A 27,756-nucleotide genomic window follows, 5' to 3' on the forward strand; every position below is an offset into this window, starting at 1 on the left:
CACAAAAACAAGTGTACCGTTTTCATGTAGATATGTGAATGCTGGTAAATGCGCAAAGTGTCGCTGCTCACCAATAAAACACACCTCTTGTGATGTAATCGTCACAATGACAGTTTGTAACAAGGAGGAAAGCAAGGTGTTTTTTTATCTGGACAGCTCCCTGGTTCTGAAACCATCGCTTTGACAAAGGATGCTCTTAAACACGTCTCGCTTCTACTCCCAAACGGTTGACTATTTCCAGATTATCACAATCCTCACGTTTTGAATTTTGCGTTGCGCGTGATAAGCAATCATTTGAAACAATGGGTGTACATCGTATCATTCAGCTCTCGAGGAGGTACGTCTCGGTCTTTCTTCTTTTCTCTGCAGTCCTGAACACGGCATCTGCCGTTACCCATTATTCTATTCCCGAAGAAATGGAGGAAGGCTCTATTGTTGCTAATCTAGCCACTGATTTGGGACTGGACATGAAAACCTTAAGCGACCGCAAGATGCGGTTAGATACCATAGCTAATAAGAAATATGTGGACGTTAATAAGGACACAGGAGAAATGTATATCGCTGAAAAGATAGACAGGGAACTGCTTTGCAACATTAAGACAGCTACTTGTTTTTTAAAAATGGAAGTTGTCCTTGAGAACCCACTGAGGATATTTAACATAGAGTTGGAAATAATGGATATCAATGATAATGCGCCACAATTTCGAAGAGATACAATACATTTAGATATATCCGAGTCGACACCGTTAGGTGAGCGATTCTCTTTAAGCAATGCAGTTGACCCTGATATTGGTGCTAACTCGGTGAAAACCTATCATCTTAGCGAAAGCCACCATTTTGGTATTGAAATTCAGACTGGAAGAGACGGATCGAAGTTTGCAGATTTGATTCTGAAAAAGGCTTTAGACCGAGAGAAGCAGGCGTTTCAAAATCTAATACTCACCGCTGTAGACAGCGGGGTACCCACGCGCTCCGGTACAGCCAGCATCATTGTTCATGTGTTAGATACAAATGACAACGCCCCTTATTTTGAAACGGAAAGCTTTCGTATAAACGTACCGGAGAACTCCCCAATCGGAAATATTGTAGTGAAGTTAAACGCAACAGACTTAGACGAAGGGTCAAATGCAGAAGTAATATACTCCTACAGTCTTTATACATCAGAAAAGACACAGGGCACGTTCAAATTAAATCCTGATAGCGGTGAGATAACTGTAAAGGAAATGATCAATTATGAAGACTTTAGGATCTATGACATGGAAGTCATTGCAACAGATAAGGGGACTAACTCTTTGTCAGGTCAGTGTAAAATAACTATTCTAGTGACGGATATGAATGACAATCATCCTGAAATATCAATCAAATCATATCAAAGTCCTATAAAGGAGGATACAGCAGTAGACACGGTGATAGCAGTTGTCAGTGTCGGCGATAAAGATTCAGGTGAAAATGGGATTGTTGATATCCATATTGCGGATGAATTACCTTTTGCACTAAGAGAGTCTTCCGATAACTATTATGAGTTAGTAGTGTCAGAACCTCTAGACCGTGAGAAGGTTCCAGAATATGACATAACTTTTACCGTAACAGACAGGGGTTCCCCTCCGCTATCTGACAACGAAACGATGACTTTAGAACTACTAGACGTTAACGACAACGTTCCACAGTTCCCCCAGTCGTTCTACACTATTCCCGTTATGGAGAATAACGCGCCTGGGGCCTTGCTAAGTTCCCTCACTGCGTTTGATCCAGACCTCCATGAAAACCAGTATCTAGTTTATTTCATCATAGAAAAGGAGATAGTGAACACCTCCATTTCCATGCTGTTTTCCATCAATCCGGAGAACGGTAATCTTTACGCACTGAAGACGTTTGACTATGAGATAGAGAAGGAGTTCCTTTTCCACATTGAGGCCAGAGACTCTGGTGTTCCTCCGCTCAGCAGTAACGTGACTGTCCACATCATTATTGTGGACCAGAACGACAACACCCCGGTCATAGTCTCACCGTGGCGCGTGCACGGCTCCGTGGTGGAGGATAAGATTCCCAGATCCACCGATAAAGGATCCCTGGTCTCCAAGGTGATAGCCATAGACACGGACTCGGTCCAGAACTCTCGGATTACATACCAGTTTCTACAGGTTACTGACGCCACCTTATTCAGTCTGGACCAATACAATGGAGATATCCGGACCATGAGAATGTTCAGTTACAGAGATCCGCGTCATCAACGGCTGGTTGTCATCGCCAAGGACAACGGGGAACCTGCTCTCTCAGCTACAGTTACCATCAAGCTGTCAACAGTGGAGACTGCCGTTAAAGCCTACTCTGACATGACTGAAGTGCCTCTAGAATATGACATATTTTCAGACTTAAACCTGTATTTGGTGATCGGCTTGGGCTCGGTGTCCTTTCTGTTATTGATCACCATATTGGTCACCTGTGTGCTGAAGTGTCAGAAACCGATGCCCAGCAAAGCGGCTCCTCCCAGTAGGAACAGCGTGATCAGCGAGAGGAACTCGACCATCGCAGATTCCACCCTGGTCTCCAACGATGCCTACTGGTACAGTATGTTTCTAGCAGAGACCAGGAAAGGAAAGCTGGTAGTCAGACAGCCTGTGCCAAAGGCGGGCTCCAGATACATTGTGTCCAGTTTACCAAGGAGCACGGGCCTGACAGAGACCAGCGACTCAGCAGCCTCTACTCTGCAGGTAAGAAAACAATCTCCATCTGTTTTAAACAAATTACTTATAATCAATCGCTTTGACAATAATGTGCTGGATCTCTTCGTGTAAAACCAGGGCACAAAGTGAAGGCATGGTGAGACATTGATGCATATATTATTGGGGTAGTTGTGAACAAGTATGATAACCGAAGAAAAAAACTGAGCACAGGCCTACTCGCTCTTCTATTCTACCTATTTTAGGCAATTAAAACTTGCCTGCAATGTTGTAATTCGCATGTGTGTATGTTGGTAAAATGCGCAAAGTGTCGCTGCTCACCAATAAAAGGCTCTGTTCTGTGAAGTAACAGTCGCCATGACAGTTCGTCACAGCGACGAAAGAAAAGCAATGTATGTGGACATCTCCCTGGTACTGAATCCATCGCTGTAAAACGATTATCTAAAATACATATCGGTACAATAGTCGACTCGTTTGGCTTCTCAAACCATCATCAGAAGGTCCCAATTTTTGTATTGCGTTACCCACGGATAACAACAATCAAAAGATGGAGTCGCATTGCCTCGTTCAACGGTGGAGAAGAAGGTACGTGTCGGTCTTTCTTCTTCTCTCTACCACCATGAACACGGCGTCTGCCGTAACCCATTATTCTATTCCAGAGGAAATGGAGGAAGGCTCCGTTGTTGCCAATTTAGCTACTGATTTGGGACTGGATGTGAAAACATTGAATAGGCGCAAGATGCGATTGGATGTTGTCGCCAATAAAAAATATCTGGAGGTTAACAAAGAAACCGGAGAGCTTTACATTTTACAGAAAATGGACAGAGAACATCTTTGCAGCTCTAAAACCAATTGCTTTCTTAAACTGGACGCTACAATTGAAAACCCATTACGAATGTTTAATATTGAGCTAGAAATCATGGATATCAACGACAATTCACCTTATTTTCGAAGAGACGAAATGCATTTGGATATATCGGAGTCAACTGCAATAGGAGAACGCTTCTCTTTGAACAATGCCGTGGATCCTGACGTTGGCACTAATTCTGTGAAAACGTACCATCTAAGAGAAAGTGATCATTTCAATATAGAAATTCAGGCCGGACGAGACGGGTCAAAGTTTGCCGATTTGATTCTGAAAAAGGCTTTAGACCGAGAGCAGCAGGAGGTTCATCATCTAATACTCACGGCTGTAGACGGCGGAGTACCCACGCGCTCCGGTACAGCCAACATCATTGTTCGCGTTCTAGATACGAATGACAACGCCCCTAAATTTGACAAAGAAAGCTACAATATAGAAATAATGGAAAACTTTCCAATCGGAAGCCTTGTGGTTACACTGAATGCAACTGACTTAGATGAGGGAACCAATTCGGAAATAATATATTCATATAGCCTTTATACATCAGAGAAAACTCAAGCCACTTTCAGTTTGAATTCTAATAACGGAGAAATAACGGTGAAAGAAATGATCAATTATGAAGACTTCAGGATCTATGATATGGAAGTCATAGCAACAGATAAGGGGACCAACTCTTTGTCAGGTCAGTGTAAAATAACTATTCTAGTGACGGATATGAATGACAATCATCCTGAAATATCAATCAAATCATATCAAAGTCCTATAAAGGAGGATACAGCAGTAGACACGGTGATAGCAGTTGTCAGTGTCGGCGATAAAGATTCAGGTGAAAATGGGATTGTTGATATCCATATTGCGGATGAATTACCTTTTGCACTAAGAGAGTCTTCCGATAACTATTATGAGTTAGTAGTGTCAGAACCTCTAGACCGTGAGAAGGTTCCAGAATATGATATAACTTTTACCGTAACAGACAGGGGTTCCCCTCCGCTATCTGACAACGAAACGATGACTTTAGAACTACTAGACGTTAACGACAACGTTCCACAGTTCCCCCAGTCGTTCTACACTATACCCGTTATGGAGAATAACGCGCCTGGGGCCTTGCTAAGTTCCCTCACTGCGTTTGATCCAGACCTCCATGAAAACCAGTATCTAGTTTATTTCATCATAGAAAAGGAGATAGTGAACACCTCCATTTCCATGCTGTTTTCCATCAATCCGGAGAACGGTAATCTTTACGCACTGAAGACGTTTGACTATGAGATAGAGAAGGAGTTCCTTTTCCACATTGAGGCCAGAGACTCTGGTGTTCCTCCGCTCAGCAGTAACGTGACTGTCCACATCATTATTGTGGACCAGAACGACAACACCCCGGTCATAGTCTCTCCGTGGCGCGTGCACGGCTCCGTGGTGGAGGATAAGATTCCCAGATCCACCGATAAAGGATCCCTGGTCTCCAAGGTGATAGCCATAGACACGGACTCGGTCCAGAACTCTCGGATTACGTACCAGTTTCTACAGGTTACTGACGCCACCTTATTCAGTCTGGACCAATACAATGGAGATATCCGGACCATGAGAATGTTCAGTTACAGAGATCCGCGTCATCAACGGCTGGTTGTCATCGCCAAGGACAACGGGGAACCTGCTCTCTCAGCTACAGTTACCATCAAGCTGTCAACAGTGGAGACTGCCGTTAAAGCCTACTCTGACATGACTGAAGTGCCTCTAGAATATGACATATTTTCAGACTTAAACCTGTATTTGGTGATCGGCTTGGGCTCGGTGTCCTTTCTGTTATTGATCACCATATTGGTCACCTGTGTGCTGAAGTGTCAGAAACCGATGCCCAGCAAAGCGGCTCCTCCCAGTAGGAACAGCGTGATCAGCGAGAGGAACTCGACCATCGCAGATTCCACCCTGGTCTCCAACGATGCCTACTGGTACAGTATGTTTCTAGCAGAGACCAGGAAAGGAAAGCTGGTAGTCAGACAGCCTGTGCCAAAGGCGGGCTCCAGATACATTGTGTCCAGTTTACCAAGGAGCACGGGCCTGACAGAGACCAGCGAATCAGCCGCCTCTACTCTGCAGGTAAGAAGGATCTCCACCTCGGATTCAACATCATTTGCTGTAACTTTGTCAGTGTTTGTTCCCCAGGTAGATTCTTACTCCATTTATACAACCTTAAATGTTGGAACTTCTTTGCTCTGACATGCATGGCATGTCTTCCTTGTTGCTGATGTAAACGTTTGAATGTATATACTTGACACCTCATTTTCTATCGATATGTGCACACTTTTAATTAACTGGTAATACAGTAATACTATGAGGTCTGTAGTACTTTAAAATGAAAGGTGCAAAGTTTTGTTAAACACGCAAAGCATCGCTGTTCACCAGTGAAAAGCATTCGTTTGTGATGTAATAGTCTCCATGGAAGCTGCGTCACAGGGACGAGAGGGGAGCATTGTGATATGGACAGCTCTGTGGTGCTGAAACTACCACGTTTGAATAGATCATTTCAAACACAACCTGGCACTTATTAGAAACAGTCGTTGTGTTGTCTTATTCAATATTTTCACTGTTCAATTGTATGTTTTGGAATTGCTTCACACTGGGAGTAAAGCAAACTATTTCTAACAATGGATTCGCGTATTAATGGACAGTCCTGGAGAAGGTTCGTCTCCGCCTTTATTCTTCTCTCTGCAGTCCTGAACACGGCGTCTGCTGTTACTCACTATTCTATTCCCGAGGAAATGGAGGAAGGATCCGTTGTTGCTAATTTAGCTGCGGATTTGGGACTGGATGTGAAAACCTTGAGCAAACGCAAGATGCGGTTAGACATCATCGCCGGTAAGAAATATCTTGACGTGAACAAAGAGACAGGGGAGCTGTATATTGTTGAAAATATGGACAGGGAATACCTCTGTAGTTCTAAAACAGCTACAACTTGTTTTCTAAAAATGGAGGTAATTATTGAAAATCCAGTTCGGATATTTAACATAGAATTGGAAATCGTTGATATAAATGACAACGCGCCACGTTTTCGTAGAGATATCATCAACCTAGATATTTCTGAATCGACCCCAGCCGGGGAGCGTTTTTCTCTAAGCAATGCAATTGACCCCGACGTGGGCACGAATTCTGTAGAAACCTACCAAATCAGTGAAAGTGATCATTTTGATATTGAAATTCAGACGGGGAGGGATGGATCGAAGTTTGCCGATTTGATACTAAAAAAGGCTTTAAACCGAGAGGAGCACGCCGTTCATAACCTAATACTCACCGCTGTAGATGGTGGACTCCCCGCGCGCTCCGGTACAGCCAACATAATTGTTCGCGTTCTAGATACGAATGACAACGCCCCTCAATTTGATAAAGAAAGCTACATCATCAATGTGATGGAAAACTTTCCAATCGGAAGCCTTGTGGTAACACTGAATGCAACTGACTTAGATGAGGGAACCAATTCGGAAATAATATATTCATATAGCCTTTATACATCAGAGAAAACTCAAGCCACTTTCAGTTTGAATTCTAATAACGGAGAAATAACGGTGAAAGAAATGATCAATTATGAAGACTTCAGGATCTATGATATGGAAGTCATAGCAACAGATAAGGGGACCAACTCTTTGTCAGGTCAGTGTAAAATAACTATTCTAGTGACGGATATGAATGACAATCATCCTGAAATATCAATCAAATCATATCAAAGTCCTATAAAGGAGGATACAGCAGTAAACACGGTGATAGCAGTTGTCAGTGTCGGCGATAAAGATTCAGGTGAAAATGGGATTGTTGATATCCATATTGCGGATGAATTACCTTTTGCACTAAGAGAGTCTTCCGATAACTATTATGAGTTAGTAGTGTCAGAACCTCTAGACCGTGAGAAGGTTCCAGAATATGACATAACTTTTACCGTAACAGACAGGGGTTCCCCTCCGCTATCTGACAACGAAACGATGACTTTAGAACTACTAGACGTTAACGACAACGTTCCACAGTTCCCCCAGTCGTTCTACACTATTCCCGTTATGGAGAATAACGCGCCTGGGGCCTTGCTAAGTTCCCTCACTGCGTTTGATCCAGACCTCCATGAAAACCAGTATCTAGTTTATTTCATCATAGAAAAGGAGATAGTGAACACCTCCATTTCCATGCTGTTTTCCATCAATCCGGAGAACGGTAATCTTTACGCACTGAAGACGTTTGACTATGAGATAGAGAAGGAGTTCCTTTTCCACATTGAGGCCAGAGACTCTGGTGTTCCTCCGCTCAGCAGTAACGTGACTGTCCACATCATTATTGTGGACCAGAACGACAACACCCCGGTCATAGTCTCACCGTGGCGCGTGCACGGCTCCGTGGTGGAGGATAAGATTCCCAGATCCACCGATAAAGGATCCCTGGTCTCCAAGGTGATAGCCATAGACACGGACTCGGTCCAGAACTCTCGGATTACATACCAGTTTCTACAGGTTACTGACGCCACCTTATTCAGTCTGGACCAATACAATGGAGATATCCGGACCATGAGAATGTTCAGTTACAGAGATCCGCGTCATCAACGGCTGGTTGTCATCGCCAAGGACAACGGGGAACCTGCTCTCTCAGCTACAGTTACCATCAAGCTGTCAACAGTGGAGACTGCCGTTAAAGCCTACTCTGACATGACTGAAGTGCCTCTAGAATATGACATATTTTCAGACTTAAACCTGTATTTGGTGATCGGCTTGGGCTCGGTGTCCTTTCTGTTATTGATCACCATATTGGTCACCTGTGTGCTGAAGTGTCAGAAACCGATGCCCAGCAAAGCGGCTCCTCCCAGTAGGAACAGCGTGATCAGCGAGAGGAACTCGACCATCGCAGATTCCACCCTGGTCTCCAACGATGCCTACTGGTACAGTATGTTTCTAGCAGAGACCAGGAAAGGAAAGCTGGTAGTCAGACAGCCTGTGCCAAAGGCGGGCTCCAGATACATTGTGTCCAGTTTACCAAGGAGCACGGGCCTGACAGAGACCAGCGAATCAGCCGCCTCTACTCTGCAGGTAAGACATGATCATTCATTTCAGATATGCTAAAATATTTCTATAGACAACCTTGTTTCCACGTAAACCAACGTGGAATACACGTTGAATTGACCTCTGTGACCAGTGGTATTTGTCCGTGTATGACTCTTTACGCATTCACCTTATGCGTAAATGCCTTTTTTCTTCGTCATTCAATGGATGACACTTCTGGGGTCATCGTGTTAATAGGCCTACCTTTCAGGTCTAATATAAATTCAAAAATATGTTCGGCAAAACAAATGAAATCCCACCAGCTACCTTGGTCTTGTTTCAATCGTGAAGTCGATAAAAATCTTACAGGCAACAGTGCTCCAGATGTTTGCTTATTTGTGTCTACATTTAGCTATATTACGAAGACAGCCCAACAACATAGACAGCAGTAGATATGTACACAGCAAAAAGTCCAGTGTTGAATTAACTCCCACAGAGTTGATTTCAACACTTTGAGGGTTTATATAGGTCCACACTCTCCAGAGTTAAATTAACACTTTCAAAATAGTTAAACATTTAACACTGCCAGAGTTCCTTCTTTAACTCGCAAAACAGAGTTAAAGTAACACTAAGAGATTAGACAACTAACACTGCTCCGAGTTAATTTTTATTAACTATTTGGGTAGTGTTAATTTTTATTAACTATTTGGGTAGTGTTAATTTCACTCCCTAAAGTGTCAATTATCTACACTGAAAAAATGTTAAAATGAATTGTTAATTTATTCATTATTTAATTAAATATATACTTATAATAATAATAATGAATCACAATAAACAATCATTGTCAAACACATTTATTTGTGCCTTCTGCCTTGCAGTCAGTTGAATTAAAACATTGTGAATGAAGGTATAATGCACATACTTTCATCTGAAACATTGTATGAGCTTTGAATATCAAACGGTTTATGAAATTTAAGCTCAGACATTTTTAGTAGACATCTTTCCACACTTCGTAATACTCTGAATGCATGATGATGGTCATCAAAATTCTCTGTAAATAGCTTGTTTGTCAAAAAATAAAAAAGTGATCTTCAACCAAAAGTACATCACTTATTTGACAAAAGACTGGCATGTCTTCTTGCATTGCACTGCAAATAACTAGTCCAGCTTTATATTCTACACCATCAACTTTAACCCGACTAGTTGAGAAAACGTCTTTTGACAAGATCGTTTCAAGCATTTCATTGTTGACGACATTCTCATCTCTGAAGAGAAAATATTTAATTGGCCCATACTCATTTTGTTTGAGGGTGAAGGTTTCCCAGTGATAAGCAATGGCCATCTGATGCTTTTTAGCAAGCGATTTGGTTATGTTTTTGAAATTTTTAAAACAATCTTTAAACAGCTTGTGTTTGGCCTCAAACCTCATACACCACGTATATAATAAGGGGCCAATTTTCCTTATAGAAGATGGGTAATGGATCATAAAATGATGCTTAGGTATCAAGTTTCTATGTGGATACAAGTGCTTAAGTAGTTTGTGGTGGTCAACAATCAAATGCTTTAAATATATTGTCATACCTAGAGTGAGAGAAGGTGAAAAAAACTGTTCATTATTTGAAGTAACAACAGTAACAAATTCCAGTTTTTGTTTCCTGCAGGAATAATGTCAAACAGTGGGATGTTTTTCACAAGACACAATGTCTGAATAGAATTCAAACCAATGCCATTGCCAACACTCTCCAAAATAATCTTTGTAGGACGATTTTTTCATTCTAAAAATCCATAATCAAAACAATAAATCCTGGAAAGCAAGTCCTGTTCTGACAAAGTGTTGCGTGAGATATCCAAAAAGCTATTTGATCTCATACTGAACCACACCCTCAAGAACATCATGCATGATATCAAATGAATAGTTATTACAAACATGGAAATACTTCAATGAATTAAACGGTTTGCCTTGCATGGGATGAGACGCTTATCCATTGTGATGTAGAAGCTCTCAATCTTGCTCTTCTGACGCCCAACAGCGAGGAGGTACGGCTGCCGATCCTGCTGGTTGCGGAGATGCTCCTCCAAACTGCAGCATGACTAGGGTTGAGATTAGAAAACTGAAAATTAGACAAGAATAATGTGCAGCCAGAGAAAACTACATTATAGAAGTGATTATTCAAACAGCTTTTCATTGGCTAGTGCAAGATGGGAATGAAGACTTAATTACAATTCCATCCACTTTTTAACAACCCTCATTTACATATGTCGCTAAGAAGGTGACCTGACAAATTACTATAATCACGTTAATAATATAATTACCTTATGAAAGACAACAAGTCTCAACTGCATCACATGCACTAATTTTTGGAGACTTCAGTCCCCCTGGAGGTGGTGGAAGGAGATGTAACAGCAACAACAGGGAAGCCATTTCTTGGTCGTAGGCTGAGGACAAAGAGTCACAAGAATTAACTGAAAACTCTTCAAATGTAATACTTTTAAAGTTTGAATGAGAACAGGGAGGCATTATGAGAACGTTTTAAAAAGTCATCTATTAGTCACATTTATCCCAAAAATCAGATCAACGTTCAGAGATACACAGAATAAACAAATGAAATATTATTGCAGTTATAATTTAACTGCAATTATAGCAAATTTATAAAAAATAAAAAAAACAACTCACTTGTTGGCTCATCAAGATCACTTCCTGGGGGACTTTCTGCTGACTGCACCAAGCGACGCAACTCTGGTGTTGAGGTGAGCCGCTTAGCCTCTTTTATGACATTTGGCTTGAAGAACAAATCCCATTTCTGAAGAAGCCTGGAGGATGTGTCGCCATCAAATAGGAGAGTGAAGTCTTGGTCCACCTTTAAGAAAGAAGATATTAAACTACTACTACTTCAGGAAATACTTTCAAATTTCAAGCCATTCTAAACATCTCATCCCAAACTTACCAATCCTTTTGTATCCAGGAATCTTGGGAAGCTGGAGAGGATATCAACACTTCTGCCTGGGTCATTAACGAGCTTCTGACGGTGCTGAAAGGTCTCTCTCATCTTCTGGAAAAATCAGGGAATTGTCTGTGGTATGGTTGAGCAAAGACATGGCCTCTTGGCAAGCATCACCATCAAGCTGCCTTTCAACATTAACAGTCCTTTGGAAATTTGGGCCCCCTGGAGAAAAGTCAATTGGGCTATTTGGTGGCAGTGCAGATCCTCGACGAATCTTCCTCTGGACTGTTTTCAGACGGCAAGAAATGTATCCTGTGCTGCTTGCAGCATCATAGAAGTGTTCCTGAAATGGGAAAAAAAGAAAATAAATGCGTTGTCATACTAGGCTCATGAGAAATCTCACGGAATTCAAATATCAATGTCATCCACACAGTTTTGTGTCACAACATGACATGAAAGAGTTAACAATAATAATGCCTATTACATAGCCCTTCTTGGAGTATGGATCCTTGAGGGAAGGGAACAACATCACTATCCCACGCGCATAATCTTCTCTGATTGCTTTAGTGGGGCGGTGCCTGAGAGGAGATATTAAATTAGTACATTTATGCAATGGCCATGCAGTTATCTGGTACAAATAAAAACAATGTGAAACAAACATACCCATGATTGTCAATCATGTGAGCCACCAGGATGTTAACCATTTTTCTTCTTGCAGCATCTGTTAGGGTTTCTGTTGTTTGGTACTCCTGTAGTACTTCTTCACCCCCAGACTTGCCTCTTAGCACAGCTTCAATCAACTAATAAAAAACATTACAATACAAAACATGGTGATAAATAGCTTTTCTAGAGACTCAGTGAAAAAATGTGAAAGCATTAAGAAACCTGTTCAGCAGACACAGCATCATGTGTATCCTCAATTCTTTGTCTCTTGCTAGGGACATCATCTAGGATTATAGTTGATGCACTTGAGCTGAAGCTTGAGTCAGACGTCTCAGAAGCAGAAGACAAGGAGAAATCAGAGAATTCTAAAGGAATAGAAAAAAATGCAAATAATTATATTATGTAAGGTGTAAAGTTCTTTATTATACCTGCCTTGATATCTCACCCTGATCTGAGAATAGTGTCAGCACCACATTGCCTTGTCCAACGAGGTCGCTGAATATTTCTGCATCAACTTCTGTCCCTGTTGCATCCTTGTATATAACTTTTGCATCAGGTGGCAGGCAAAATCTCTCGATGACTGGAAAAGATAGTAAGGTCAAACTGAATGTGCCTTTGAAGTCAGAATGTTTCTTGCCTCACAGCCAATAACTCTTCACGTTGAATACACACTGTATAACCCTTAAATATACCTAGAGCATTTTCCCTCACATAACCCATTCCCTCTTAAATCCAAATTGATGATTGGCTTTTTTTCTTGACTGTTTTGGTGTATATTAATACTTTACACTCTATGAAGCACACATTACAGAACTGAAAATGATTAGCAATTTAACCCCATTTACCGTATAAAAGAGTCTGATAAAGGCATGTAAAGAAAATCAGAATCGACAACATTAAGGAGCTTGCACAACGAGCTTTTAAAGCCATGCTAACCGTTTTCATGGAATTGCATAAAGTCAAACCGTCCTTCATCCTCATCCAGCTTCACATATTTCTGCTGTTGGCTGTACTTCACCTGGACCAGCATTTTGACTGAGACATGCAAGGAAGTTTGACAAAGTAAATAAACATTTAAAGGAAGAACGATAAAGATTAAAGCTAAGTCGACAGTGTTACACCATTTTTGGTGACCCATCAGATTCTGTGACCTGCACTGTTGGAAAAAGTACTAATTTTCAGAAAATCGCGCTGTGAATGAGATATTAAAATGCTGCTTATGCATTGACTCATCAGTATTTAATGAAGCACTTAAATGTTTAATAAATGTTTAATATCAGTCACAGCCCGATTTTCTGCTAATTTTGTACTTTAGCTTTAACTTAGTAATTTCAGTACAATTAACTGGTAATACTTATATACTTTTAATTAAGTAAATGATCTGAGTACTTTTTCCAACACTGCAGGTCATAGAATCTGATGGGTCACCAAATACAGTGTACGCTGGTCACACAGACAACACGTGAAACACCGTCTGCGTGTTGGGACGTGATGTTTGCGGTCCCTTTGATGTTCAAAGTGAAGGGGGGAAAAAGACGTTAGCTCCAGCCTCAAACAAGATTTTATACAGTAAAAAAACATAACGCTTTGTTTTTCCTCTCAATAAATCATCATTGATAAAGTTGGAGACGGTTTAAGTAACAAACTGTTAGCTAGCTTACCATACACTTCTAGCTAGCTAATCACCAGGACAAATTTGCTGCTCAGACCTGGCAACAAACACGGTTTTGTTAGGCATATATTCTCTGTAGATGTTTCATTGATCATACTGAAATTCTCCGCATCAATTTATAATTGTTTCAGTAAGTTTGAGTTAATTGCACTTACCGTGTAGTACTGCATGGGAGGGAGAAAATGGCGCCGACTTGTCTCCTCTGTCTCCAACCGACGAAGTGAAATGCATGGGCGGAGGGAGCTTAATTACATCTCTGCGGAGTTGGGTTAACACTGACCGGCTCAACTCTGTCAAATAACTCCAACACTGAACACCATTTAAATCAGAATGTGTTAAAATTACACTCTGGGAGTGAAAATCAACTCGGAAATGTTTAACCCTGAAATGTCAACACTCCAATTTTTGCTGTGTACAAGCTCGTAATATGCGCAAAGCGTCGCTGTTTACTAGCTAAACACATTCGTTTGTAATGCAGTGGTCGCCATGACAGTTCGTCATTAGGAAGGCAGTGTAGCCTACTCCTGTTGCTGAATCCGTCAAAAAAGAGATTATTCTGCTCTGTTCGCTCTTAAACGCTTAAGGCCTTGCGATATTGTAATTGACCTATATTTTCTGCTGGTTGACATTGTGTTTGAGATGACTTTATTGTAAACAGAGTTCACAAAGACAACAATGGAGGCGCATAGACGCGGACAGCCATGGAGAAGGTATGTCTCGGTTTTTCTTCTTTTCTCTGCTGCCCTGAACACCGTGTCTGCCGTTACCCATTATTCTATTCCCGAAGAAATGGAGGAAGGCTCCGTTGTTGCTAATTTAGCTGCTGATTTGGGACTCGATGTAAACACTCTGAGTAAACGGGAGATACGGTTAGATGTTGTTGGAAATAAGAAGTATTTGCAGATTAACAAAGACACGGGGGAACTGTACATTTTAGAGAAGATGGACAGAGAATTGTTTTGCCCCATCAAAACGACCACTTGCTTCCTTAAATTGGATGTTACAATTGAAAACCCAATACGAATGTTTAATATCGAACTAGAAATCATGGATATCAACGATAATGCACCTCATTTTCGAAGGGATAAAATGTATTTGGATATATCCGAGTCAACTGCAATAGGTGAACGCTTCTCTTTGAACAATGCCGTGGATCCTGATGTCGGAGACAATTCTGTTAAAACCTACCACCTGAGCGAAAGTGATCATTTTACTATAGAAATTCAGACCGGGAGAGATGGGTCAAAGTTTGCTGATCTAATTTTGCAGACAGCTTTAGACCGCGAGCAGCAGGAGGTTCATCATCTAATACTCACCGCTGTAGACGGCGGAGTACAAGCGCGTTCGGGCACAGCCAACATCATTGTTCGAGTGCTGGATACAAACGACAACGCCCCTAAATTTGACAAAGAAAGCTACAATATAGAAATAATGGAAAACTCTCCAATCGGAAGTCTTGTGGTGAAACTGAATGCAACTGACTTAGATGAGGGAACCAATTCGAAAATAGTATATTCATATAGTCTGTATACATCTGAAAAAACTCAAGAAACGTTCAGTTTAAACCCTAATAATGGTGAAATTACAGTAAAAGAAATGATTAATTATGAAGATTATAGAATTTATGATATGGAGGTTATAGCGACAGATAAAGGATCCAATTATTTATCAGGTCAGTGTAAAATAGCTATTCTAGTGACGGATATGAATGACAATCATCCTGAAATATCAATCAAATCATATCAAAGTCCTATAAAGGAGGATACAGCAGTAGACACGGTGATAGCAGTTGTCAGTGTCGGCGATAAAGATTCAGGTGAAAATGGGATTGTTGATATCCATATTGCGGATGAATTACCTTTTGCACTAAGAGAGTCTTCCGATAACTATTATGAGTTAGTAGTGTCAGAACCTCTAGACCGTGAGAAGGTTCCAGAATATGACATAACTTTTACCGTAACAGACAGGGGTTCCCCTCCGCTATCTGACAACGAAACGATGACTTTAGAACTACTAGACGTTAACGACAACGTTCCACAGTTCCCCCAGTCGTTCTACACTATTCCCGTTATGGAGAATAACGCGCCTGGGGCCTTGCTAAGTTCCCTCACTGCGTTTGATCCAGACCTCCATGAAAACCAGTATCTAGTTTATTTCATCATAGAAAAGGAGATAGTGAACACCTCCATTTCCATGCTGTTTTCCATCAATCCGGAGAACGGTAATCTTTACGCACTGAAGACGTTTGACTATGAGATAGAGAAGGAGTTCCTTTTCCACATTGAGGCCAGAGACTCTGGTGTTCCTCCGCTCAGCAGTAACGTGACTGTCCACATCATTATTGTGGACCAGAACGACAACACCCCGGTCATAGTCTCACCGTGGCGCGTGCACGGCTCCGTGGTGGAGGATAAGATTCCCAGATCCACCGATAAAGGATCCCTGGTCTCCAAGGTGATAGCCATAGACACGGACTCGGTCCAGAACTCTCGGATTACATACCAGTTTCTACAGGTTACTGACGCCACCTTATTCAGTCTGGACCAATACAATGGAGATATCCGGACCATGAGAATGTTCAGTTACAGAGATCCGCGTCATCAACGGCTGGTTGTCATCGCCAAGGACAACGGGGAACCTGCTCTCTCAGCTACAGTTACCATCAAGCTGTCAACAGTGGAGACTGCCGTTAAAGCCTACTCTGACATGACTGAAGTGCCTCTAGAATATGACATATTTTCAGACTTAAACCTGTATTTGGTGATCGGCTTGGGCTCGGTGTCCTTTCTGTTATTGATCACCATATTGGTCACCTGTGTGCTGAAGTGTCAGAAACCGATGCCCAGCAAAGCGGCTCCTCCCAGTAGGAACAGCGTGATCAGCGAGAGGAACTCGACCATCGCAGATTCCACCCTGGTCTCCAACGATGCCTACTGGTACAGTATGTTTCTAGCAGAGACCAGGAAAGGAAAGCTGGTAGTCAGACAGCCTGTGCCAAAGGCGGGCTCCAGATACATTGTGTCCAGTTTACCAAGGAGCACGGGCCTGACAGAGACCAGCGAATCAGCCGCCTCTACTCTGCAGGTAAGAAGGACCTCCACCTCCGCATGACCTCCACCTCTGAATGACTTCCACAGCAAAGCACAATGCAACAACAATATGACTGAGTCACTGCAATCTTAGAAAAAGGGTTCCAAAAGGGTTCTTCAGATGTTCCCATAGGAGAACCCTTTTTGGATCCAGGTAGAACCCTTTTGGGTTCCATGTAGAACCCTCTTTGGAATGGGTTCTACATGGTACCGAAAATGATTCTACCTGGAACCCAAATGGTTTTTACCTGGATCCAAAACTAGTTCTTCAAAGGATTTTCCTTTGGGGATCGCCAAATAACCCTTTTAGGTTCTCCAGTGCCATCTGAAAGTATTCAGACCCCTTGACTTTTTCCACATTTTGTTACGTTACAGCCTTGTTCTAAAATATATATTTTTATTTCCCTCATCAATCTACACACAATACCCCATAATTATCACGGCTCAGGCTAAGACCCAGATCTAGACACAGGAGGTGGAAAGTATGAGTCTCAGAGTTTATTAGTTCAAGGAGCAGGCAATCGGTAGGTTAAGGCAGGCATAGAGTTGTAATCCAAATCAGAGTCAGTTAGGTACAGGACGGCAGGCGGGATCAGGGTCAGGACAGGCAGACAGGTCAGAACTGGGAAGACTAGGAAAAACAAAAAACTAGAGCACAGGAACCACGGGAACATGCTGGTAAGACTTGACAGGACAAGACAAACTGGCAACGGACAAACAGAAAACACAGGTATAAATACACATGATGTAATGGGAGACACCTGGTGGGAGTTGGAGCCAATATCAAGACAGGTGAAACAGATCAGGGTGTGACAGTCCCCCCCCCCACCCCCACCTCCCACCCAGGAGCGCCACCTGACGTCCTACCCTGGGACATACCTGGTTGACCGAGGTGTCGACGGCGGAAGTCCGAGGTCCAGGATATTCTTGGTGGGGACCCAACACCTCTCCTCTGGGCCAGTCAACCAGGTACTGGAATCCCCTGCCCTGCGGTCGAACACTCAGGAGTCGCCAAACTATGTATGCCAGATGGCCATCGATGAGACGGGGGAGAGGGGTGGGCCTGGAAACAGGAGACAAAGGGCTATGAAACAGGGGTTTCATTCTACATACATGGAAAGTGGGATGTATACGGAGGGTGCGGGGCAACAGAAGGACCTTAGAGATGGGGAAAAGGTCGATAAAATGAGGGGAGGTTTGCGGAACTCCACCCGGAGGGGCAGATACCGAGTGGAAAGCCATACCCTTTGCCCAAGATGGTAGCGGGGAGCAGGGATCTGTTGGCGGTCCGCCTGTCATCGATACCTGGAGGTGGTCTTGAGAAGAGCGGCCTGGGCTATTTTCCAGATACAGCGACAACAATGGACAAACATCTGGGCAGAAGGTATGTCTGTCTTCATTTTCTTGCTCTGGGAAGGGTGGGGCTGATATCCCAGGGAACTCTTAAAAGGCAAGAGACCCGTAGCAGAACAGGGAAGGGTGTTGTGGGCATAATCCACCTACACGAATTGCTGGCTCCAGGTGGTGGGATTGGTGGAGACGAGGCAACGAAGAGTTGTCTCCAGGTCCTGATTGTCTCGCTCCGACTGGTCATTAGAATGGGGATGGATGAAAACCAGAGGACAGGCTGGCCGACTACCCAATGAGGGTGCAGAACGCCTTCCAGAACTGGGATGAGAATTGAGGACCGTGATTGGAGACCATGTCGACCGGAAGTCCATGGATCTGTAAGAAGTGCTGCACCATGAGCTGGGCCGTCTCCTTAGCTGAGGGCAACTTAGGGTGGCTTTGGAAAACCTATCCACCACCGTAAGGATGGTGGTGTTGCCATCTGACGGATGGAGACCCGTGATGAAGTCCAGGGAGATATGGGACCAGTGGCGGTGAGGGACAGGGAGTGCTTGAAGGAGGCCAGCTGGAGTTTGCCCCAGAGTCTTGTTCTGCGCACACACAGTGCAGGCGGCAACGAACGAGGAGATGTCGGGAACCATGGCGGGCCACCAAAAATGTTGTTGGATGAAAGCCAAGGTCCGATGGGAGCCAGGATGACAGGTGAGTGTGGAAACAAACATCCAGTTGGCTGGGAACACTGCGCCTTGCGGACCAGACTCTCTATTCCCCAGATGATAGCAGCCGCTAGACAGGAAGTAGCGAGGATGATCTCTGGGTCCGATGGTGTAGTAGCAGGGCTGTACAGACGTGAAAGTGCGTAAGGCTTCACATTCTTGGACCCCGGGCGGTAGGAGATAGTGAAAAGGAAATGAGTGAATAACAAGGACTATCTGGCCTGCCTGGAGTTGAGACGCTTGGTGGTCCCTCTCAGCGGGGTTAAGACGATGGGAAAGGAAGGCACAGGGATGCAGCTTCTGGTACTGGGCAGAATGCTGGGATAGGACAGCCCCCACTCCGACGTCCAAGGTGTCGACCTCCACCACGAACTGACGGGACAGGTCCGGATGGGTTAAGATGGAAGCTGTAGTGAATCGCTGCTTGAGGTCTCAGAACGTCCGGTCAGCTGCTGGGGACCATATGAACGGAAATTTCCATCACATTTTTTTCTAAGTGTGTGCCCTAAAACAGGGGTTCCCAAACTCTTTTACTCGGGGCCCCAACAGTGGGGAATATCCTGCATCCCCCCCACGTGCGCCAAGTCTATTTCTACGGGCACAAGCACAGTTCATGACACAAACTGTTCACACCCCTCTTGATGCTGAAAATAATTTAGCAGCTTTGAAACTTATTTCCTGCAATTCTATACATTTTATCATTGGGTTACAACAATATCTACATTTATGGGGCGTACAATATATCTCAATATTTGTATTATTTATTTTATACAGTCTTTTTTGCTCATCTTTATCAAGAGTGCTGTTAATTATGGACATGACTGTATAGGCAACGTATACGCCTCCAGTTCCACAACAAGCAAGGTAATGTGAACCCAGTGAAGTGGTTGGGAAGTTACAGTAATGAGAGAGCAACACCAAATGTTCATTAGAACCACGCTACTGTGTAAGAACAACAAGTAAATCCAAGATGGCATCGTGAAAAACACAAATCTAACACTTTGGGCAAAAGTTCTGTTTATTTCTGAGAAGAAGCAATGATGATTTTATAAAATACTGTTCAATAATAGAAACTTGGAAAATTACTGAAACTTAAAATGTGTAAGATAAAATTTGATAATGTTTTTGGCATCACATAACCTATTCACACAAACTTGTCGCATACTGTTTACCCAGATATACCGTATACAAAGTGTCAGGTGTTGAGAGGGAAGGTGTTACATGTCCACCTTCCACCACATTACCCGTCTAAAAACAGGTCCCCTTCTGGCATTGCCTGGTAATCAGGCCTAGTTCCTTTACCTCTGAAATTCATTCATCTGTTATGAATTTATATTTTTTCCCTCTAGCACCTCAACAAACAGCTGCAGTACCTGCTGGGGAAAAGGCGCCTCTAATTTGGCCTGACAGGTTGAATGGCGTGTGGCTTATATTTCACCGCACTAACTGTGCCTGCATACTGCATCCTTGTAGAGCTAACACACAGTGATGGAGATTACACAGCGCCAGCAGCAATGTTGTTTATATATGGTACAGCCTACAAAGAAATGAGACAGAAACCCCTTGAGCTTTCAAAACAAACAAGGTTACGGTTTCACATTAGACTTCCTGTCCTTTATGAGTCTAGATGCAACAAATGGCTTCCTCTCATTATTGACATCACAGGATCTATTCTAATTCGGTATTTGTTTATTGACTTTCATTTCATCAAATATCTCCATCCCCTGATTTATTAAAATGCATCAGAATAAACCCCCCCCCCCCTCTCTCTCTCAGTGAGCCCAGTGAAGCTGAACGCCTCAATGAGGCCACTCCCGCCTCCATGCTGCAGAGGTTGTCTCCTCCTCTTACGTCACTCAGTAGGGAAGAGAGCAGGAGGAGGTCTGCAGCAAGAGAGGGGTCAGGGTTGTAGTGAACTTGTTTTGCTGTGCACCACTCTCTCTATACCTAATAATGTGCACTGTCATTTCTCAAAATCCAGCCATAGCCTATCCATAGTCTATCTACATGTTCTGCAATATCTGTTCTCGTGTTATTATACATTTACGCACTCGTTCCAATGTATAACAAATGTTTTACTTGATCAAGGCTGGTTCTTGTAAAAAGGTAAATATTTGTAGAATAAGTTATTGTGTGCGCGCTTGTGTGTGAGGGTGACTGTGTGTGTGTGTGCGTGCGTGCGTGCGTGCGTGTGTATGGATTGCTGAAACGGTTGTTTTCCTAACCAACTCATGTTACCCTTTTCAGGTTGCCATGACATTTTTCCTTCTATCCTGTTTTGTCTGTTTTGTCTGTTTTGGGCTGTAGGCTATATATTTTTGAAATATTGACTTTCAGACTTTTCCCAAGATTTATCAGATAATCCCTTCAGTAGAAATGGAGTGATTAATACGACAAAATGAGAGTATAGCCATAGGCCATAACCATGCATACAGAAAGATTCCTTGTGTTCTGCAATGTCTTGACCATTGAAATGCTTCTTTCTTTTCTCCCTGTTCTTAAGTACCCTAAATGAGGGAAGTCCACTGTGCAGCTGGAGGTATGCAGGGGTCTTACTCAACCGCCCTGGGAAGCCCTTTTTAAATGGCCTTACAGAAATGATGTGTTTTCTTTTTCGTGTCTGTTTCTGTTTCAGTGGAGTTCTTCTCGTCCTGTGTTTTTCCCCTCCCGTTAAGAGGAGTGGTGGTTTTGATCACAAATGTCACTCTGGTGATACCCCTGCCCTGTTCCTCATGGCCTCATCTATGAAAAGCACCAGATTGGGTCTGTCCTGCATCGACCTTTTGCCCCTTTTTAACAGATCCTCATCCCCAAACTAGCCAATGCTGCCCATGTTAGACTCTTATCCTCAAGGCTCCTCCTATTGGCCTGTCTCAGCTCTGACTATATAATAATATCCTCCTCCTATTGGGCCTGTCTCAGCTCTGACTATATAATAATATCCTCCTCCTATTGGGCCCGTCTCAGCTCTGATTACATAATAATATCCTCCGCCTATTGGGCCCGTCTCAGCTCTGACTATATAATAATATCCTCCTCCTATTGGGCCCGTCTCAGCTCTGATTACATAATAATATCCTCCTCCTATTGGGCCTGTCTCAGCTCTGACTATATAATAATATCCTCCTCCTATTGGCCCGTCTCAGCTCTGACTATATAATAATATCCTCCTCCTATTGGGCCCGTCTCAGCTCTGATTACATAATAATATCCTCCTCCTATTGGCCTGTCTCAGCACTGATTACATAATAATATCCTCCTCCTATTGGGCCCGTCTCAGCTCTGACTATATAATAATATCCTCCTCCTATTGGGCCCGTCTCAGCTCTGATTACATAATAATATCCTCCTCCTATTGGCCTGTCTCAGCACTGACTACATAATAATATCCTCCTCCTATTGGGCCTGTCTCAGCACTGATTACATAATAATATCCTCCTCCTATTGGCCTGTCTCAGCTCTGATTACATAATAATATCCTCCTCCTATTGGGCCCGTCTCAGCTCTGATTACATAATAATATCCTCCTCCTATTGGGCCTGTCTCAGCTCTGATTACATAATAATATCCTCCTCCTATTGGCCTGTCTCAGCACTGATTACATAATAATATCCTCCTCCTATTGGCCTGTCTCAGCTCTGATTACATAATAATATCCTCCTCCTATTGGGCCTGTCTCAGCTCTGATTACATAATAATATCCTCCTCCTATTGGGCCTGTCTCAGCTCTGACTATATAATAATATCCTCCTCCTATTGAGCCCGTCTCAGCTCTGATTACATAATAATATCCTCCTCCTATTGGCCCGTCTCAGCTCTGACTACATAATAATATCCTCCTCCTATTGGCCTGTCTCAGCACTGATTACATAATAATATCCTCCTCCTATTGGGCCTGTCTCAGCTCTGATTACATAATAATATCCTCCTCCTATTGGCCTGTCTCAGCTCTGATTACATAATAATATCCTCCTCCTATTGGGCCTGTCTCAGCTCTGATTACATAATAATATCCTCCTCCTATTGGGCCTGTCTCAGCTCTGATTACATAATAATATCCTCCTCCTATTGGGCCTGTCTCAGCTCTGATTACATAATAATATCCTCCTCCTATTGGGCCTGTCTCAGCTCTGATTACATAATAATATCCTCCTCCTATTGGGCCTGTCTCAGCTCTGATTACATAATAATATCCTCCTCCTATTGGCCTGTCTCAGCTCTGATTACATAATAATATCCTCCTCCTATTGGGCCCGTCTCAGCTCTGATTACATAATAATATCCTCCTCCTATTGGGCCTGTCTCAGCTCTGATTACATAATAATATCCTCCTCCTATTGGGCCTGTCTCAGCTCTGATTACATAATAATATCCTCCTCCTATTGGCCCGTCTCAGCTCTGATTACATAATAATATCCTCCTCCTATTGGGCCTGTCTCAGCTCTGATTACATAATAATATCCTCCTCCTATTGGGCCTGTCTCAGCTCTGATTACATAATAATATCCTCCTCCTATTGGGCCTGTCTCAGCTCTGATTACATAATAATATCCTCCTCCTATTGGGCCTGTCTCAGCTCTGATTACATAATAATATCCTCCTCCTATTGGGCCTGTCTCAGCTCTGATTACATAATAATATCCTCCTCCTATTGGGCCTGTCTCAGCTCTGATTACATAATAATATCCTCCTCCTATTGGGCCTGTCTCAGCTCTGATTACATAATAATATCCTCCTCCTATTGGGCCTGTCTCAGCTCTGACTACATAATAATATCCTCCTCCTATTGGGCCTGTCTCAGCACTGATTACATAATAATATCCTCCTCCTATTGGCCTGTCTCAGCTCTGATTACATAATAATATCCTCCTCCTATTGGGCCTGTCTCAGCTCTGATTACATAATAATATCCTCCTCCTATTGGGCCTGTCTCAGCTCTGACTATATAATAATATCCTCCTCCTATTGGCCCGTCTCAGCTCTGATTACATAATAATATCCTCCTCCTATTGGGCCTGTCTCAGCTCTGACTATATAATAATATCCTCCTCCTATTGGGCCTGTCTCAGCTCTGATTACATAATAATATCCTCCTCCTATTGGGCCTGTCTCAGCTCTGACTATATAATAATATCCTCCTCCTATTTGGCCTGTCTCAGCTCTGATTACATAATAATATCCTCCTCCTATTGGCCCGTCTCAGCTCTGATTACATAATAATATCCTCCTCCTATTGGGCCTGTCTCAGCTCTGACTATATAATAATATCCTCCTCCTATTGGGCCTGTCTCAGCTCTGATTACATAATAATATCCTCCTCCTATTGGGCCTGTCTCAGCTCTGATTACATAATAATATCCTCCTCCTATTGGGCCTGTCTCAGCTCTGATTACATAATAATATCCTCCTCCTATTGGCCCGTCTCAGCTCTGATTACATAATAATATCCTCCTCCTATTGGGCCTGTCTCAGCTCTGATTACATAATAATATCCTCCTCCTATTGGGCCTGTCTCAGCTCTGATTACATAATAATATCCTCCTCCTATTGGCCCGTCTCAGCTCTGATTACATAATAATATCCTCCTCCTATTGGGCCTGTCTCAGCTCTGATTACATAATAATATCCTCCTCCTATTGGGCCTGTCTCAGCTCTGATTACATAATAATATCCTCCTCCTATTGGCCCGTCTCAGCTCTGATTACATAATAATATCCTCCTCCTATTGGGCCTGTCTCAGCTCTGATTACATAATAATATCCTCCTCCTATTGGGCCTGTCTCAGCTCTGATTACATAATAATATCCTCCTCCTATTGGGCCCGTCTCAGCTCTGATTACATAATAATATCCTCCTCCTATTGGGCCTGTCTCAGCTCTGATTACATAATAATATCCTCTAGCAACGCTACTATTATGATGCTGATATCTAGGTTCTGCTGCCCTAGTTTCCTTACTCTAAAGTACATTTGGTCTTTCTTCTCTGGCGGAACAGTGACCTTTGGACAGTTTCCTATCAGGGAAACAAACTAATGGCATTGATTAACCTCAGAGGACATCAGACAGAGACATTGTGATAATCATAATGCTGCTGATAACAATAATAATCTGTGATCTATTTGGCAGAAACTCTGGCTTTAGTTGTAATCCAGATTAAAGAGGGGGATGGATGACGGTATGCCCTCTCTCCTGCGATTCATTTTTTGTTTAGGGCACACCCTGTGTGTAACTCCTGATTGCAGCCAGTTACTGAGCACTCAACCCTGCATCTGGCCCCCGGGGGCCGTAGAATGACAGACAAAAAAAACAGAAATCGGACAATTGTCCGGCCCTCTCTTGCACACCACAACTGATCCCTGACTGATGCATCTCACAGCATCCTACCCCGGCCCTCCCAGGCCCTCCCAGGCCCTCCCAGGCCCTCTCAGGCCCTCCCTGCAACCACCACAGATACATTACAACCCAGGCTGACATACATGTTAGCATGTAGCAGAACTTCCCCCAAATCCCTAGGTTTTCCAGTAATCCTGGTTGGAAGATTATGGATTTCCTGCTTTCCCCCTCCTGATTCAGGTAATCTTCCAACCTGGTATTCTGGAAAGACAGGGGATTTTGGGAAAGTTCCTGGATTTCTGCAACCCTAAACAGAACTATACGGTCCTCTGCATGTAATATTAATACATGTTCATCTCCTTCACTCCCATCACTAATGCAGATCAGGGACATGTTCTACTGTATCTTAGACTGTTTGTTTGGTGGATTGGACTGTACTGTTTGTGGTGTGAATGATTGACTGTTTGATTGTTTGACTGACTGTTGATGAGTTCACAACAACACAAGGATCCTTGTGAATTCGTCTTCACTGCGATGTGATGCCTGACCTAATTCTTTGTGCAGAGGGACAGAAAATGAAACTTATCACCCAATTCCTTAGCAACCACTCTCCCTCACGTAATCTTGGAGCATGGTGTACATGGATAGCCCCACCACCACCAGAATCCTCCACTCTGTCCTTCTGCCTGATGCCTTGTCAGACTGACAGACCTCGGCTGCATGAGACGTGTCATAGTCTGGCCAATCACAAGGCTGTGAGTGTCCCAGATCCCTCCCACCTTTGTCTAATCCTCTTCTCTCATTCTCAGGGGTCCACCACCACCGGCAGCGGCAGCAGTTCCTCATAAGGCCCCATCCCCATTGGTCCACCAGAGTTACATCAGAAGGAACCCCGCGTCCACTGATGAAAGGAACCCCCGTCCTTACCCTACTCAGCCCCCTCCCCTAAGCGACCAGGCCCCCAGTGACACTTCACCTACACCCCCTTGGCAAAACAATGACTGTCATCCCAAGGACCTAAAGGACACTCTGATGGTCCCTTGCCCCCCTATCCCCCAGCCATGACCCAATCTCTCTATAAGCACACACTAGCCCCAATCAACTTCAACGTCCATTCAACACGCATGGTTCTGCATGGCTATGGCCCATCACTGAGGGCCCCTCACGTTTCAACTAACCACAGTGAAGAGAACATACACTAGAGAGACAGAATGCAGGAGTTAAAACAGCCACTATGAATATACAGAGACAGACATAGGAATGTGGAATTGCCTTCAAAGACTGTACCCCCTTTCCAAAAGGAAAGACCTTGGATGTTAGGTTTTTACTGAAGTATTTGTTCTTGTTCGGTCAGAGCACACGTGTGGAAATGTAGAATCAAACAAACCAATATATCCTAAAAAGGAATTTAGAATACTTTCATCAATCCATTTATCAAACAACAAAGAGTGAGCCCTTCTTTATCAATACTGTATATGTACGTATATCAGCCCTTTCCTTCATGTGCATGGAGATTTCAATGTAACTGCTTTGTTAGGAAATGTGTTAGATGTGGTCTGGGATATTTTAAGTGACTCACAGTGTCTACCAAGGTCTCACTCTACCATCACTGTTTATTCAGTTTTTTATTTTTCACTTTTCATAACAAGAGTGTCATTACAAAGAATACTGTTAGCCTATATGATGAAGTCACAATTATGACACCTCTCTGATGAAGGTGCAATGACAAAGACACCCTTCTGACATCAAAGACTGCTGGTCTGGAGGAGGGGTCAGAGGTCATCGGCCTGTGCTCTCTCCCTGCACAGCTCCTCTCACCCTCCTCCTCCACTCCAGAGCAGAGCAAACTGCACATAGTTCCCTCCTAAAAACATCCATGGTCTACCCCTATGTGAGGTTGGGGGATGTCTGGGCTTTGCCAGTGAGGGGAAGTATTGGAAGTATCTGGCATCATTTTGAATTAGGCCCTATGGCAAATACAGTTTCATCCAAATATAATATGTCCATTTTATATATTGTTTCACTGCCTTATACGTTCGCTTTAAACCTTTATCAGTGAATAAGTTCATTTTAATCACTTAAATGAATGACTGTGTTATTTTATGTGTAATGCTGGATGTATTTCATCCCAATGCTTTAGTATTGAAGTAAACAAAGAAAACAATACACTGGCCAAATTAATCTGTTTTTAAAGTTTACATTTCTTTATTTTTAAAACTATGTACAAAATGTGATTGCTAAACAAAATGAAACTCCTATATGTATTTCAAATATTACTACAGTAACTACTATTCCTGCTTTTAGTTCTGATCAAGGCAAGTATATACGTGCTTTATGTAGCCTATAGTATCTATTGATGGTGCAATATGTAGTCAGTCTTTATGTATTGTACTGCATGCCATGTTGATCTGATCTATAAGACTATTACATTCATGATGAATTA

At 43.0% G+C, this 27,756-nt stretch overlaps 3 protein-coding genes across 16 annotated transcripts; 2 read left to right on the forward strand and 1 right to left on the reverse strand.

Moving 5' to 3' along the window:
- Positions 1–165: 165 nt before the first annotated feature.
- On the forward strand, positions 166–27,756 carry LOC115205345 (protocadherin alpha-C2). Of its 4 annotated transcripts, none has more exons than XM_029771206.1 (3): positions 166–2,711; positions 21,485–21,520; positions 26,123–26,209. In XM_029771206.1, exons 1-2 carry the CDS (start codon positions 303–305, stop codon positions 21,494–21,496), a joined length of 2,421 nt encoding a protein of 806 aa, XP_029627066.1. In that variant the 5' UTR covers positions 166–302; the 3' UTR covers positions 21,497–21,520; positions 26,123–26,209. The 4 variants fall into 4 exon arrangements, with proteins under 4 accessions (XP_029627066.1, XP_029627064.1, XP_029627065.1 ...); XM_029771205.1 differs by lacking the exon at positions 166–2,711 and adding an exon at positions 14,124–16,910 and having other exon boundaries at positions 26,123–27,756; XM_029771204.1 differs by lacking the exon at positions 21,485–21,520 and having other exon boundaries at positions 167–2,711; positions 26,123–27,756.
- On the forward strand, positions 2,734–8,645 carry LOC115205343 (protocadherin alpha-C2-like). Its single transcript, XM_029771200.1, has 2 exons — positions 2,734–5,637; positions 8,598–8,645. Exons 1-2 carry the CDS (start codon positions 3,229–3,231, stop codon positions 8,628–8,630), a joined length of 2,442 nt encoding a protein of 813 aa, XP_029627060.1. The 5' UTR covers positions 2,734–3,228; the 3' UTR covers positions 8,631–8,645.
- LOC115205346 (uncharacterized) lies at positions 9,388–14,082 on the reverse strand. Of its 11 annotated transcripts, none has more exons than XR_003880585.1 (10): positions 13,982–14,045; positions 13,816–13,863; positions 12,600–13,189; positions 12,377–12,519; positions 12,155–12,291; positions 11,976–12,069; positions 11,495–11,834; positions 11,224–11,407; positions 10,863–10,985; positions 9,388–10,640 (listed from the first exon to the last, which is right to left on the reverse strand). XR_003880585.1 is itself a non-coding variant. In XM_029771210.1 (10 exons), exons 1-7 carry the CDS (start codon positions 14,055–14,057, stop codon positions 11,559–11,561), a joined length of 960 nt encoding a protein of 319 aa, XP_029627070.1. In that variant the 5' UTR covers positions 14,058–14,082; the 3' UTR covers positions 9,388–10,640; positions 10,863–10,985; positions 11,224–11,407; positions 11,495–11,558. The 11 variants fall into 11 exon arrangements, 4 of the variants coding, with proteins under 4 accessions (XP_029627070.1, XP_029627068.1, XP_029627067.1 ...); XM_029771210.1 differs by lacking the exon at positions 13,816–13,863 and having other exon boundaries at positions 12,600–12,734; positions 13,091–13,189; positions 13,982–14,082; XM_029771208.1 differs by having other exon boundaries at positions 12,600–12,734; positions 13,091–13,863; positions 13,982–14,047.

Source organism: Salmo trutta, chromosome 13 (assembly GCF_901001165.1).
Source record: "Salmo trutta chromosome 13, fSalTru1.1, whole genome shotgun sequence".
Lineage (NCBI taxonomy): Eukaryota > Metazoa > Chordata > Actinopteri > Salmoniformes > Salmonidae > Salmo > Salmo trutta.